Here is a 16,683-nt window from a genome sequence, read left to right as displayed (position 1 = left end):
ATATATATATATATTCAGGCTCTCCCGGAATCCAACATTTGGTGTGATATTTTTGCACAACTATCTTACTTGAGAAACTGGATTCACCCCTTCCTGCTACCTGGGCTTTGCTATTGGTCACTGCCATCACAGTAATTGGCCAACAGTGAATACCAGGATGTGGGAAGGTTAGTACCTGACTTTTAACCCAGACAGGTGGTCAATATTTGCATACCACGGCACCATGGGGTGCTCAGTAGGAAAGTTAGCCCAATGTGAAGGCACATTAAGGTACCTGCTATTACATGCGTTTGACACAACTATCTGACTTCAGTTATTACTTCACATTTACTGGAGTCAGATTGTTGAAAGATTAATTTAGTTTAATTGCTATAATTTATTGCACATTGCAATATAAAGCAGGGCGGGGATATCAAACGGATAGAAACCTGTTACTAAATGTAATATTATCTAATTTATATTTCTTAGTACAAACACTGTTTAACTGCCTAAGCAGTAATCATTGACATGCATCACCTTGAAGTTTATATCATATAGAGCATATACAGTACCTGAGTTATACAAATAGGTGCCTGAGTGCTGTTTACTCATTACATAATCCTATTATGTATGTCATTGTCAGCGCTACCTTTATAAGCAGGAAATGTTTTAGTTGTTGACTACATTCTTAAATGTCCAGCCAAGCCTTGCCGGGGATTTCATTGCTGACTTGCTAAGCTCTTCCTCATCAGAAATATTTTAAGAATGGAAGCCAGACAGCTGAACGGTCTAATAATAACAACATATTCATATTCAGCTACCAGACCTATATTTTACTATTTTATGTGCAAATTCTATTCAAAAGTATAGAAAACGCCTTCCCTTATAAGTATGTCATGTTTATCACTTTTATACATTCCTACAAGCTAGTTTTATACCTATTATTTTACAGTACTTATCATGCAGATATAAGATTTATAACTATGTCCAGGTCTATTGAATAATGGTAAGTAATCAATAGCAACCAATATCATTTTAGCGTAGTTCAGTTACATCAGTGAAAGAGGAATTCTTATTGGTTAGTATGTGTTAATGAACTTTGGATATTACTCTGTGCCTTAATAAATATATAAATAATAAATAAGGTTTATTAAAAATAATATTTAAGTTGAATATAAACATTTAGAGCATCAGAGAGGTACCTGAATATACTAATGTACCATGAGACTACAGCAGCAAAAGTATATATTTATTGGCCAATGGTGCATGTTTACTATACGCTTTATTTAGCTTTGCCTTGTTCTTTTAAAAATTGTGGGGGGATAACTGATTTTAGTCTCCTAAAATCCACCAGCCACGGAGCATCCAACTGAATTCAGCCAGATTGTGATATGGTCACCTCATCTATAGACACTATAGAGTGCTATCATTTTATTTGGGTGTGACTTCTATACAAACGGTATAGAAGGTGATGTCATCTGATGTCAGGTGAAGGTCATCTGATGTTAAATGTCTGAACTGGAAGCTATGATTATAGAAATTAATGCAGTATGGATCAGTCCTGTGCATGCATGCTCATAAAAAGATCCACCCGCTGCCTCATGTCTCTAGATATGTTGTCCTTATTTCTTAAAACATTTATTAGAAGATTTTCATATGACAGGCACAAAGATGGTCTATTTTGTGCAGGCAAGGCAACATATGTCTCTTATTAATCAGGAACACACACATTCTTAATAGAGCATTAAGGAAAAGAATACCAATAATAATCATCCTATAATTGAATCTCCTTATCCCATAAAGATTGTTAAAAAACTCTGGTTTGTCATATCCATTACTAAGATCAGTAGCTCATTAACATTTATATTGTGGGGTCACTATGCATAGTAGGAATTGTACAGTATGAGAACTCTGCATGTGGGATAATGTTTGGCTGTAAATCTGGCATGGATTAAAATATTTAACATTTGGAATATATTTCTGAAGAGCTCTACAAATTATTTATTTGACCTGTGTGTCACTCTGATGTTCCTAAGCCACTTTTTTTAGGGACAAACTCCAATAGTGTAGAGCCTTGGTTCTCAACTGGTGGGTAGTGACATAAAAGTGGGCCGCGACCCCGTGTTCAGAGGGTCGCCGAGTGCCTTCCACTTTTCTAGGTGAGAGGCTTCTCCGCCTTCCCCAAAGCGCAGCACTGTCAGTGCTGGTGCCAAGCAGCCATTCACAATATGCAGCCCAGTATCAGCTTAAGGTGGGGTGGGCTGGGGTTATGGTTTCTGACAGAGCTCCATCTATATGTGCATTTCTTACAGGTCCCTCACAAGTCCTATAGAGGTGCCTGGACCAGAGTGACGTCAAATTCTGGCTCACAGCACCTCTACAAGGCTTGCAAGCAATGCACATATGGATTGAGCTCTGTCAAAGCACAGCAGCACATACTGGACCCTAGGCTGAGGCCAATTATCGCACTGTACCACACAATCGCGCCTACCGCGCATTCTGGTGTGGGAGGTGTGTTGCGTTGCCATTCATTTGAATGGTACCCCAAAAGTACCTCCCACCCACAGTTTGTACGCCTGGACCGGAATGTGCGGTACCCTAATGACGTGCGTTCCATTGCAGTGTGACTTGGGTCGCAACTTAATGACCAAGGACAAATGTGGTTACACAGGTTGAGAACCACTGGTCTAGACCATAGTTAAATATATTTTCATTGTAGTACATAACTAGGATGTTTTGTTCATACTAGATAAACAGTTTCATGTTGGAGGACTAGTAAATATGTATGTTTATTTTGCAGAGATACCCCTGATCTTGTACTTGTTTGCTCTTATATCTGTAACCTGGCTTTGGGGTGGGTTACATGTGGCTTACAGACACCTTTGGATGTTGGTTCTCTTCATAATTTTCAACAGCCTTCAGGTAAGTGTTCAATCAAATAAAGAAAAGAAAAGATGTAATATAATATCTGACATAACATAGTTGCCCAGTTCCATGCGGCATTCTGTTAGCAATACCATACCCAAGCCTGTAATTACCTTCAGGCACTCACAGGGTAATTGGGGTAAAATGTGAATGAGCAGCATATGCTCGATACATGACATGTATGGTTATTATGTACGTTACTTGCACCAATCCTCCTTGTGATACATCCACAATTGGAGCATGAGCACAGACTCTGAATACTTACCTCTCCATTGCTTATAGGGTCCAAAACCTGCTGTTTTTAATCCTTCTTCTGCCAGCCCCTACATCACTATAGGACTCAGTAGTAATGTAGGCGCTAGTGGGAGTAACCACAAATGCAGCAGGAATTCAAACTCCCAGGAGTATAAAATGCTGAAGCGTTTACCAGAGACTGTACTGTTTAAAGACAATGGAGTTTGGACTCCTCCTGAGAGGTAAGTATTAAGGCAGAAGGAGCCATAGGCTCCTTCTGCCCTCAGTCAAACTATTGGGTGGAGAGGAGAGGCGTGGCCTGCCGCAGGGCTGTGTGTGTCTATGGAAGCATAGTTCTCCACTCACCTATAATGGCCATTTTGGGGGCTCTTACTTCTCCTGCTGATATTTAATCTATCAAACATATTAGAGAATGCAGGAGAAGTAAAGGTGTGAAGACAGAGCTACGACCTCCTAACATGCCACTGGAGTCACGGAGTTATATAAATTGCCAGAAGGTCATTTAGCAAACCAATGTTTAGCAAACCAATCCACCAGCAGAAAAAAATATTTGTTCTGGGTACCCTGACCTTTTAAAGAAAGCTGGGTCCTGTAAATACTCTATATACATTTATCTACCACATTTATGTGTGCTTAAGTTATACATAAACCAATCTTTGCATTATACCATGCAAGTATTCAGCTAATTAAATAAATGGCTGCTTTTTGTATCCTGGTAGATAACTATTGATAGGGTTCATAAGATTGTTCTATTTACAGACAGGGTATTTACAGCCCTTGTACTTTGCCTGTGAGGAAAGTTTCCCGTATCTTTCTTTGTTTCATTACATGAGCTGTCGCAGTGTATCCAAATATAACCTTGTTTTGTATCTATGCAGTGATCTTTTACTTATGTCCTTACAAAGGATTACTTTACTCTATGGAAAGTACCTGTAAAATAATCACACCCTTTACACTGTCACAGCCTGCAGGGAAATTGTATTCGGGGATTCTCTAGCTTAGCTGTGACTGAATGGTATTTAGTGGTGATTCTAAGTATAAAGCACCTATTCTTCTACACAGAAATGTTTCTGATAAAACAAACACACATATAATGCAGATATCATACTGATGAGGTGGTTATAGTAAACAAATTAAACTGAAATTGGTGCATTCGTCATTGTAGAGTTAGAAATATTATTATAATGTCAGGCAAGTGGTTGGAGTCACAGGTAAAATTAATTTCTTTTTATAGTGATTCTAAACATTAGAAAATGAAACCTAGCCGGGTAGCCCTTATATTTATGCAATGTTATACAGCTCTTGCACCATGCATGCTTATCAAGCCAGCTCTAGGGTATGGCTTTGTGTGGGCTGTGCTTCTGTTGTGCTCATAGGCTGGCCATGCAGGGCCAAATACAAGGAACCCTTTTTTCAGATTTTATTTTTCCAAAAGTTTTTTTTATAATAATACAAAGACACACCTTATTAAAAAAAAACACATTAAATGAACATGTCATATACAGCTCAAAAACAGCCATTAACCAGCCATCTCAACAAAGTGACCTTTGAGCAAAAAGTAAGAAGACGCAAAAGGGCCTCCGCATACACATTGGATTCAACTATGATCCATCACATCCTGCGGGCTCATATGCAGTTAAATGTACACATAAGTTTTAAGGAAATATGTATGATTCTCAAATGCATTGTATCTACTTATTTCTTATAGTCATTCCTCCTTAGAGGGGGATATGAAGTAGACCCATTTTAAAGCTGACATCTTATGGGCAGTAAAGAATACACTATCAATCACCAAGGATGCACATTCATCTAGGTAGGATGATTCTTAATGTCCAAGGATACATCAGGTGGGACAACAGTCAGGAAAATAGCCATGACCATATTAATGGTATCAATCACCTTTGCTGCCAAAGCAGATGTATCAAATTGCCACGGGGTCAGCCGTATTTACCGCAACATGAATCAGAACAAAGGCCAATTTTGCAAGGAAACTTGGGGGTATGATACACTTGGTGCAAAATTAAGAGCTATTTCAGCCCTATGAGTCAAAGAAGACTTTTGACCAACTCAAGCCCTGCTTGCATGGTTGTGTTGTGTAAAAGTGTTGTAACAAATGTTAATATCATCTAAAGTGTAAAAAAAAAATGTCAATTTCTGTGAAGAGCATGCTAAGCAATACTAAATGAACGTGTGCAGCATGTTAATGCTGATGCTTCAGCCCTGTTCACCTGAATGCTTACCCAAGCTGGTCCACTTACATAATGGGAGATTTAAACATTAACATTGCATATGCTTTAGCAACTTAAACTTAACATGTATGACCAGCTTAATGTGGGCAATGATTTAGGTCCATGCTCACCAAACATTTGCCAGTTGTCTAGCACTTGTATTTTAAATAACTCACAAACCACCTGCATTTACTGAGACATCAGTGCTTTTGCTGTTCTGGCTGTCACAGTGCGGCCTCTGTCAAGGGGCCTGTCCAAAAACTCTAAACATCTTGGTATATCTCTGCGTTATTGGCTTGCTTTCCTCTTATTTCTGTTCCAAGAAGGTCAACACTGAAAATGCCAGTGTCAGAATAGGACATAACACTTAGAACTATTCTGGACAGTGTTAATTTTGACAGCAAATTTCAATTTAGTTTTAGTCCTATTTTAGTCATCTGAATTGTTTTAGTTTTAGCCTAGTTTTAGTCTACTAAATATCATAAGATTTTAGTCAACTAAATACACAGTAGATTTACAGGGTTATTCACAAAAGGGTGAAGAAGTTAACAATCCAGGCCGAAATAGCTGATTTGGAAAAATCCTCCAATTCAGCTCACTTTCCAAATCAGCTATGTTGTCCTAGATTGTTCACTTCTGTCTTCTCCAAACTCTTCACCCTCTAGTGCTTAACCCTGTAAGTCTACTAAAATCTAGTGGGTTTAGTTAAAGAGTAATTTAAGAATTTTTTGAGAATTTCCAATCTCATTATATACTCCTGCAGTAAACATCTGGTAACTTGTTATTAGTTATGGTATTAAGGTTTGAACATGCAATACAGACAGAGATTTAACTGTTGTGATATATAGCATGTCTTTATTTATCTTAAACTTAGATTAAAACAAGGCTTATAAAGAAACAATACTATTGAGTATTTTCAACAAAGGACCAGTAATTAGCTATGCATTGATTATAGCAACGTGTATGTGACATTCTTCATTCTTTCAAGTAGAAGTTCAACTCTAAAATATTAAATGAAAAACTATATTGGCTGCAATGCCATTGCACATATTGCCTATTAGCCATCCTTTCAGGATGGAACCAGAACTAGAAGTCCAAAGAGATCATTTCGAGATTGGATCTCTTCCCAAATTGTCTCTCCCTAACATTTTTGTCTAGTTTTAGTTGACTAAAATGTCAATATATTTTTGTTATAGATTTAGTCATCATAACTTAGTTTCTATTTAGTTTTAGTCACTGAAAAAGTGTTGTTGACGAAAACTATGACGGAAATTATTAGTCGACGAAATTAACACTGATTCTGGAACCCCTAGAAATAGACATACCATGCCTGCTAGTTAATTGGCATGCTCAGTGTATTGCCTGTTATTAGTGGATGATACTAGTGTGAGCAGATTATCTGTCATGCATTAGAATCCTGACGTTGCTATGTACCATATACATGATATGCCTTCCATATTTTAGAGAATAGTGCTAAGTATGACAAATAATCTATGTAGTTTAATTGGTCAAAAGCACTTCTGAAGGTATACTGAAGAAGCATTTGAATAAGATTTATGTGCTTGCTAATATAATTCTTTTTGATAGTTATTAAAAGGGAACTATTGGGAGAATAAAATATACTCTTCCCAATTCTTTAAGCCAGCGTGTGACAATGCAGCTGTCACACACCGGCACTATAGCTCGAGAACTGGGCAATCACAGACCACTGTCAGTCACTGCTCCCCACAAGGATTCCCCCCTCCTCTCTCTCTATTCCTCCAGTGCTCGTTGAAGAGACTGACAGTGAAGGGGGCAGGCACAGTTGGTTCTGGTTCTAGAGAGGCAGAGCCAGCTGTCAATCAGGTAGCGGGGTGAATTCCAACAATATTGTCAGGATCCTTCCCTGCTGCAGAGCGGCTCTGCACTGTTGGCATTTAACGGGCAGTTATACAGAACTACATTAGTAAATGTACTCCTGTGGCCCAAAAGAGAACTAAGCCAAAAAATAGTTTTGTTTTTTTTTCTCTTTTAAAGAAATGGAGGTTACGCTATCTTCTGTACTTTTGAGCAAAGCCCACCTTATTAATACGTGAGATACATTTGTGCATTCCTGTAACTTAGAAATTGACACTTATGTTTTTTATTTTTACTTTACTTTCTTTAACAGGGTCTCTATGCCTTTGTAGTTTACTTTATTATGCACAATCAGCTGTGCTGCCCGGTTAAAGCTAGCTACAGCATCGAGGCGGATGGACACAGAAGCCCAGCCTCTGCCTTTTTTACACCCAGTAGTGGGATGCCGCCAGCTGGAGCTGAGATCAGCAAATCCACTCAGAACCTCATTAGTGCAATGGAAGAGGTAAAATTAATTACATGATGTTTAAGGCATCTTTACTTTATTGCAAGAGGTGTTCATTTATCTAAATAGATGCTTAATAAGCACTTATTCCTATTCCTATAGGATAGCTGTCCTTAAAGTTTATGGGTGGTGCTATTGTTTACATCCTTCAGTAAATACTATTTTTCCTAGATATCATGGTTTCTCAGACACTAACCAAGGGCACCTCGCACATTCATATATACTTGGACACTACTCACTTCTATTTAGTTGTCAACAATACAGTGTATATGTGTTTTGACTTAAACTTTATCTTGGGGGCTCAAAAATTGGTCTTCTACTGGAACCCCTTGTCTGCCACTGGTTTTAACCACACTTTGACATTATTTGTTGCAGATTTGTTCTGAGAAAGTAATTCAGAAAGTATTTAAGGCAGAGGGTCAGCTTGGCTACAAAAACACGCATTTCAATAAGCAGATGAGCAGTAAGGGCCCTCAATTCCTCTTTGTGCAGGTTAAGTGAATTTTAAACTTATGAAGGTTCTCTCTAAGAGATGAAAGCACAAAGTGCCTGAAGTGACCCTTTTAGATAGGAAAAAAGTGTTGTTCTTTAATTTCAGATTGATATTCTTTAGGGCAACAGACTATTCTTGTTTTTATATTTAACCTCTGCTAATACACCCATGTTCAATAAGACTGTCCCAGTGGCCAGCACTCTAATTAAACAGTGATGTGACAGGTAGTAGAACTTAGCCATAAAGTCATGGAAAGTCAAGCCTCTGTTACAGAGTGAAACTACATCAAAGAGGGGCATAGAAAATGATTTTCTGCTTGACAAAGGTAACAGAAGTATCACGATCTGGGAACCGGGACACTAGGAACCGTGAGCACTGGATTTTGCAGAGCAGTCCGGAACTGGGAACAGAGCAGGAATACAGGTCTTGGGAAGTGCAAGGTTACAGTGTGTCAATCGCAAGCACAGAAAACATGGGTGTGCAGAGGTGCAGAGTCTAAGGAAAGCCTCGTCTTCTCCGGAGCCTCAGATGGTGAGGATGATTGTGAGGCAGGGCAGCTCCCAGGTTTTGGCTCTCTAACACACCCACACAGACAGGACTGACCAGCTACAATGTGAACAATACTTGGGTAATGGACTTAGTGACAGGTACACACAGGGAACACATACGGAGTGTGCGTTGCAGGATGCACGCAGGCAAGATGCATACACAGGGGTACAGGATACAGTGGCAGGACTGCTCAGGGGAACGCACACAGGAAATGTGCCTACACGGAGACACAGGGCTAAAGGAATAAGCGCAAGGAACATGCATTATACGAAGGTGCAGGACAGCATAGAAGTGAGCTATAAGGAAACACATAAGGAGAGGCCAGAAGGAAGACAGGAGATGACTCGCTGGGAGTGGGGATTGACACAAAGAGATACTCACAAGGAAGGAACTAGCAAGGATAATGCAGAAACAGATATACAGGGAATACAGCACAAGCAGGGTAGACAGTGGAATCAGACAGACTGGAGTGAAGAGAGGGCACACACAAGTGTATAGCAATCAGCAGACAGATACATATAGCCACTCACACCTCAAAGGTGAATGCACAATGATACCACGGGGAATCACAGGGGTCTCAGAGTAAGCAGGGATACTGGGAACAGCAAGGAGGCAAACAGCCAAGCAGGGAATCCACAGGGGTACATGAGGAAACCAGAAATCTCAGGGATCCAAGAAAGCACAGGGGAACTAGGAATCACAGGAAATCTCCAGGAACACAGAAGAAGATAACTGGGAGCACAGGGATCACTAGGAACACAGTTGCTTGAACCCAGAGCAACAAGTGAGATGAACCTAAACAGCCTAAATATTTTAAAAAGCCTTCCTCATTTTATGGTGCAAGTATATTTCTTCCATGGTGTAATGCTGATTTGGAGTTAATTTTCCTATATTTCAGATTTCCACAGACTGGGAGCGGTCTGGCAGTCAGGAAAAGCACAGCCCTCAAAATGGTACAGCTTACACCCCGTCAGGAGGGTACAGTAATGGTTCATTGGTCGCTGATGAAGAACTTCAAGAATTTGAGGACTTAATATTTGTGTTAAAAGCTGGTATGTAGCTATGTTTCTGTGTAGTCTTCACACATTACATTTACTTATTTGTAATCAACTTTGGTAATGTTTACATCAAGTATACATTGTGTTAGCCATACTTGTAACAACAGAATTGGGGACTATAACATTCATTTATTTGAAATCATTGCATCACATATAATCAATTGCACTAAACAATTGTTTTAATTAATAAGCAATCATTTAAATTTAAAAAAAGGAAATTAGCTCTACAAAAAATGAACTGGAATTCAATCGAATTTATTTGGTTGTGCTTAAAAATTATTTCAAGTTCACACTTTGTTTAGAACAACTGCATCTATGATTAATCAGTTGTTTATCGTTATGGCCAGCATTAAACAATTGTTCCCTTTTTTATGCAGAAAGAATCCTTTGATGTGTTTTTTTTACATTTACTATGCATAGAAATGGGGCGCACTATTACTTAACTTCACTCTGTCCTCTTTGACTAAGTTCTCAGTTGGAATGAGACACGTCAGAGTCAAAGCATGTGTCTGGCGGAAGGGTAATGCTAGGGAAAAATAATGTTTTAATGAAAAAGAACATAGCAGTGGTATGGCCTGTTTCTATACATGGTGGATGCAATTCGGGAGTGAGACATGCCTGTTGGACAATGAGCACTGCGGCTGGTAGAATCCAGTCTGAGAGCAGAGTCTAGTCTTGTTTATTTGTTTGGTTTTCTAATATGTTCCAGAATATCTATGCACAATAATGAGCATTTCCAGTGCTTACATAAACTTACTCTCATTTTCATGTTGACCTCAATTACCGGATTACAGTTGGAAAGGTCACATGGCTTATAAATATTGAGTTGTCTGTAGATTTCGGCTAAAGTGTAAAATTTCCCCTGAACATTTGTAAAAAGTTTAGTCCCTCATGTATGAAGTACCTGAAATGTTTCTTAAGAAAATTTCAGTTATTTGGTTCTATAGGGCTGTTCTATAATCAGGCCAAAGAGGATTCATTAGGAAGGGGGCCGCTGGATTTGTTACTTATGGAACTTGATAGTGTCCTAAAATAGAACATAAAACAATGTTCTAGGAAGACAAGGTCGCCATAAATTATGAAAACAAAGTTCAGTGTGGTGCTAATTATCACACCATATAATGACTTGCATTTCAAAGAACAGCTTTAACCTAAACCAAATCCCGCAGGAAACTTCTTAGACTTTCTGTGCTCTGACTGGGTAATGGTCTTGTTCTTACAAAATGCCAAGAGGTAAAAACACACAAAGAGGAATTCAAGGAGATACTGTATATAAACCTGTTTACTGTTACCCAGACTTACCCAGCCACCCTTATTGGATGCTGATGTTCCTTCATGGGAATAATCATTTAATGATTTCCCTGGACCCGCTTGTGCCCTATGATACCCCTGGCTTGCTATAGATAACATAGACATTTGTTTGCAGATTCTTTTAAACAGGTGAGCACAGTTACTTGTGTAAGAAGTTTGATCTTACAAAAATTCTGTCCCGGTGTTTTCTTGTGTGTATTAGGCCATTTTTACTTTCTTATATCCTCTTGCTATAGTACTGACTGTACACAGCTTTTCTGTGACAAAATACTGTCCTTACAACATTTTTCCTATTAAAAATATTGGCAATAAGTTTTTACAAGCTAGGCTGGTAAATACTGGCCAGGTGGCAACTCTATATTTGCCGACATTTTTTTTTCCTGCACCAAATCTTTATACAATATTAACTACTTGTAATACTGATTTAAAATGCGAGCACAATAATCAGCAAAGCTTTGTAAACCATCTCCTCACTATCCAGTGAACAGTACTTAAAACCAATTTCCAGGAAAAAAAGTAAGGTAAGTAAAAGTCTTCTACACAGGTTCCATGGACAAAAACGAGCAATTAACCCTTGCAGTCCAGGGTAGCCTTTTTGCAAGGGTTAACTGCTCGTTTTTATATAGGGAACCTGTGTAGCAGACTTTTACCTGATCCCCACTCCCTCAGACTCCAAGACCAGCACCCACAGCCCCTTCCCTGCTGGGCTGCGGTGGTCTGAGACTCTCACATCATCCTGTACATTGCAGGGCTTAAAACCTGCATTATACGTGACTCTGCCAAGGGACAGTCCACAAGCTGGAGCGTAAGACATAGAGGTGAGCACCAACTTCCGGGGGTGTGGGGATTTTGTCAGTAAAAGACCCCTTCACAATACCTCTAGACATAAATTAGCAACTAACCCTTGCAGTGTAGGGGTGGTCCCACTACAAGGGTAAGCTGCTCTTTTGTGCCTAGGGGACCTGTATAAAGGACTTTAACTTACCTGATCCCCGCTCCTTCAGGCTCCAAGACTGGTGCACGTAGCATCTTCCCCCCCCTCCTCGTGCTGCTGCAGTCTGAGACCCACTCAGACCATCAAGTACAATGCAGAGCTCAAAACTTGCATTATACATAAGGATGGCGAGGGACACAGAGGAGCCTTGACGGGGCAGTGTGGCTCCTAGATATTTTTGGCCAAAGGTTTGTGTAACTAAAACCTCTGCTTTTAACGCATACTGTTAGACAGGGTAATCTTTTTTGTTGCAGGCTCGCTGGCAAGTGTGCTGGGCACTTTCTTGTGTTTTGTATTGTTTTAAGCCTTCCCATGTGCACCTTGCTACAATGGCTGGTTATAAATTGTGCGGTTACCATTTATTTCTAGTTTTACAGTCCACAAGATGGAGCGTAGGGGATTGAGGTGAGCTCCGACTTCCAGGGGTGCGGGGATCAGGTCAGTTAAGGACCTCTTATAATACCCCTAAATGGGCATTTACCCTTGCAGTGCAGGGGTAGTTCAGAGATAGGCTTTAATAAAATGACAGATTACAGGTGCAAGCACATGTTTCTATTCGCTGCATTATTTACATCATCCTAATGATCACTCATTAGGTCTGAGCTGCATGGGGCCTGGCAATAGAGAATAATGGGAATGGCCTTTTAGAATGGGCTTCAGAAGTATGGGACGCAACAAATATCACTTCTGGCCTTAGGTCAGTTGTGGAAGTTAAAATCAGTATGTCTGAGCTCTGTCATTTTTTATTTAGAAATGTTAACAGGAGGATGAGCACAAGGGTTATCAGGGTTTGGTTTATAGCTAGAGTTGCACTTTAACATACCCAGCTGTGCACAGATAGAGGCAATCATTTTACAGAGCAGACAAACATCTACCCTGCACCTTATTGACATAGACATTCAAGTGTTGTGTTTTCCACCCACACACCTTCTGAGCCATATGAGAGAGGGATCTGGTGTGCTCATTATTAAACTGATGAGTGCGTGGTGCTCAGTGTATGACTAACTAATATTGTGTTCAAGAGCCACCAGGGACAGCATACCCTGTACATAAACAATGAGCTAGATTCACAAAGCACCTGTCAGACAACATGATAACAAATAACAGAACTCATGTTACTGGAAGCAGAATTTCATCAAAATGTGATTATTTATGTTTGACAAAGAAATGCTGCGAATAGATGATTTTCAAAATATTTAGCAGCTGTTATTTAAGCTGAACTGCAGGCAGATATAGGATTAATGAAGCTCTGAATTTATTACATCATTAAATGCTTTCTTTAAATTCAAGTAGTGTGATTACCTGAATTAGACTTCCTATTCGCCTCTTACAGGCCCTCTACAGCAGAGCTCAGACTGGGGGAGGAGAAGCGGAATAAAGAGCCAAACAGGTGTGCTGCAGGAACGTGTGTATAAGAGGAGAGAGCAAGTGCTCATCAATGAGCTCATCGGTCTGCTGCTTCTTCTTTCACTGTCCAATACCGGGGTGGAGGAGGGACAAAACTTTCCTTAAAGACTCTCCCTTTGACTTCCTTAAATTGTAGTTCCACTTTTGCAGACAAATTTGAGAACCCCCCCTCTATATGTTTATGTTTCAATTCACACAGCATACCAAAAAATATTTTAGGGTCAGACTGAGCTTCCCCTCATTAACATACAATGCTTCCAAGTTCTAACAGGGTTATTCACAAAAGGGTGAAGAGTTGGGAGAAGACAGGAGAAGGGAACAATCTAGGACAACATTGCTGATTTGGGAAAATTCTCCAATTCAGCTCACTTTCCAGATCAGATATGTTGTCCTAGATTGTTCCCTTCTCCTGTCTTCTGCCAACTCTTCACCCTTTTGTGAATAACCCTGATAGTCTTTAACCCTTTGTTAGGATGGACATTGTTCAAATTTAGTTTACAACTGATAATGAAACCTGCCAGCACAGTACAGACAGGGTTAATTAGAGTAAACATCATGTTTATGCTTAATGTTTATGTGAATAGGAACAAATATAAAATAGGTGTTATCCCAAAGTGGCTGCAAAAGTGGAAATACACTTTAACTCCAACAGAGAAAAATAAGGTCTCAGGCCTGCCAGATGGGGCTGTGCTGTGTGACAGAACTTTGTAAATATCACTGAACTGAATAGACAGAAACGCAAATCCTTTGGCAGATACAATAGCTCTAGTATATGTATGTTTCTGTATATTCAGCTGTTTGCTTGGAGATCATCTTTAAAGCCACACTCCGGGCAGAATAGAGATTTGCACAGTGCACTGGATGAGTAAATGATCATTTAAAAGCTGTATTTATGTGCAGAGGGCTGCTACAAGGTATAAAATATCTTATCTTGCAGCACAACCTCCCCTGCACACTCAGATGCATACTGAGCTATACAGTACAAATGCAAACATCTCCCAGCACCCTTACTAGCCAACATGCAAAAAAGCTTACACTGTCTCATAACTTTTGCAAAGCACGTGAAAGCCATTTTGCCTCATCAAGGCCCCTCTGTGTAGTGTGGTCCTAACTCTTAAGGTGCCCATACACTGCACGATTCTCGTACAGAAATCCCGCGATCGTACAAGAATCGTGCAGTGTATGGAAGGAGTGTGACCGTTTCTACTGTACGGTCGCACGTCTTCCGTTGAACAAGCAGGCTGGAAAACCCGCCGAGAATCGTACGGTGGCCTCGTACGAAGTTAGTGGCCTGCTTGTTCGACAACTGCCGAACGGGCATCGGAAGCACGCCCCTAATTGTAGTCATTGCAAGCCCGCCCCTTAGGGGGGCGGGCTTGCGATGATCGCAAGTACGATCTGCCTGTCCATTATGGGCAGATCGTACATTTTTTTAAGTACTTTACAACCCTCGCAAGACAAAGGTCTTGCGAGGGTTGTAAAGTGTATGGGCACCTTAAGAGAGCCTTCATCTTGGAGCATATATAGCAATAGATACATTGGTTGCAGGCAGCCCATTCTTCTTTAAGGGTTTGTTCACTTAGTGCTTGCAGCATTTTTTCAGATCGCACTGATGTGCTATGCATTCTGGTGCGGGCGATCGCATTGCGGGCAGGGGCGTGGCGGCGGTGCCATTGACCTTAATGTACCGCCATGCCCCCACCCATCCCTGAACGCAGCAAACCAGCCGGGATGCGATACAGTGCGTTCCAGCAGCTGACCGTTCTGGAATGCACTGTTTATGGTGTGAACAAATCCTAAAGGCACAGAGACACAACAGAAGTCCAGCACATCCCAATGGCAGCTGAAGGCCCCAGTGTATAGCTCTGAAGCCCGCAGTGCTATACAGCACTCTGGTTGTATCATCCTTCCCTTTTCACTATCCTCCATTCAGAAAATGCCTTGTATTTTGTTAAAGAATACAGAATGTCTTTAACAATGTATTGTTAAAGACATTCTGTGATTGGAGGAGGAGAGAAGGGGGCAGGGTTGTGACATCATCTCTCCTCCTCCATTGACAAAATGTAAAATATCATTCTGCCCAGAGTGTAACTTTAAAAATATTGTAAGCCACCAAGAATAACTGTACATCATTTACCTTGCCAGTTCCCTACAACTCAACAAGTTTTTCTGCCAAGTTTGCTACAAAAAGGGTTTTTTCTGTTTGCTGGTTTTCTGTATTAGAGAGGAAAAGGTTTTTTTGTATTATCCGGTGTGTAAACAAAATGATGAGTTGTATGTCGTATGGATTGCATATCTGCCCTTTAAAATCATTACATTCATTCATGCACTTGTTATACTTCCAACTTGGGATGCACTGAGACCGTTTCTTTGGTATTGAGTATGAGTACCGATATTTTTTTTCCAGTACTAGCCAATACTGATACCGGAAGTCCCATTAAGGAAGCCGGGCGGCATGTAATGACTTGCTGCCCGGCTTCCTGATTAGCTGGGAAGCCGTGTCCATGCTCCCTCGTCACCAGGTGACAAGGAAGCATGGAACCGGCTTTCTGGCCAATCAGGAAGTCGGGGGGGAGGGTAATGACTGGCCGTCAAGCTTCCTGATTGGGCGGGAAGCTGGCTCCATGCTACCTTGTCACCAGGTGATGAGGAAGCATGGAGCTGGCTTTGTGGCCAATCGGGAAGCTGGAGGGAGGGGGGGCTGGTAATGACTAGCCGCACGGCTTCCTGATTGGCCAGCTTATCAACCAATCTGGCTTCCTGATTGCCTGGCTTCCCAGAAAGCCAGCTCCATGAGCACTGGAGGAACAGATAGGGGAGGGGGGAAATCCCTGAATGGAGTAGTGACTGACAGTCACCGCCCTCACAGGTAGAAGTGACCGGGGACTGAGCGATCAGCAGTTACATGATCACTCATCCTATCAGTAAAAAGCCAGTGACAGTTGCAATGTCCCACACCAGCTCTTAGCTGCGAGTGTTTTACTTGTCCTTTAAGACATAAGTAATGCAGATCTAGTGTTTCACATTACTCTACTCTGGGATTTGCCTTTGGACATAAAAGACTCTTGCAAAGTTGGAGTACATTTGAACTAATATATTTATTTGTCTATTCACAGAATGTTTTTACAACATACAAGGGGGGG

The 16,683-nt window shown here is 40.6% G+C and overlaps 1 protein-coding gene across 1 annotated transcript in view; it reads left to right on the top strand.

Annotated features, from left to right (window-relative positions):
* LOC108787222 (G-protein coupled receptor 98-like) overlaps positions 1-16,683 on the top strand; it is a gene marked incomplete at its 5' end in the record, with an annotated part of 159,458 nt that overhangs the window by 136,516 nt on the left and 6,259 nt on the right. The window contains 3 exons of the mRNA XM_018556714.1: positions 2,780-2,901; positions 7,537-7,728; positions 9,669-9,822. Coding sequence (XP_018412216.1) covers positions 2,780-2,901; positions 7,537-7,728; positions 9,669-9,822 — 468 coding nt within the window. The remainder of the gene's footprint in view (positions 1-2,779; positions 2,902-7,536; positions 7,729-9,668; positions 9,823-16,683) is intronic.

This window comes from Nanorana parkeri, unplaced genomic scaffold (assembly GCF_000935625.1).
Source record: "Nanorana parkeri isolate BGI_ZX_2015 unplaced genomic scaffold, ASM93562v1 scaffold249, whole genome shotgun sequence".
NCBI classification, from domain to species: Eukaryota; Metazoa; Chordata; class Amphibia; order Anura; family Dicroglossidae; genus Nanorana; species Nanorana parkeri.
Note: the sequence above shows the minus strand (reverse complement) of the source record. Positions and strands in the feature narration are given on the sequence as shown.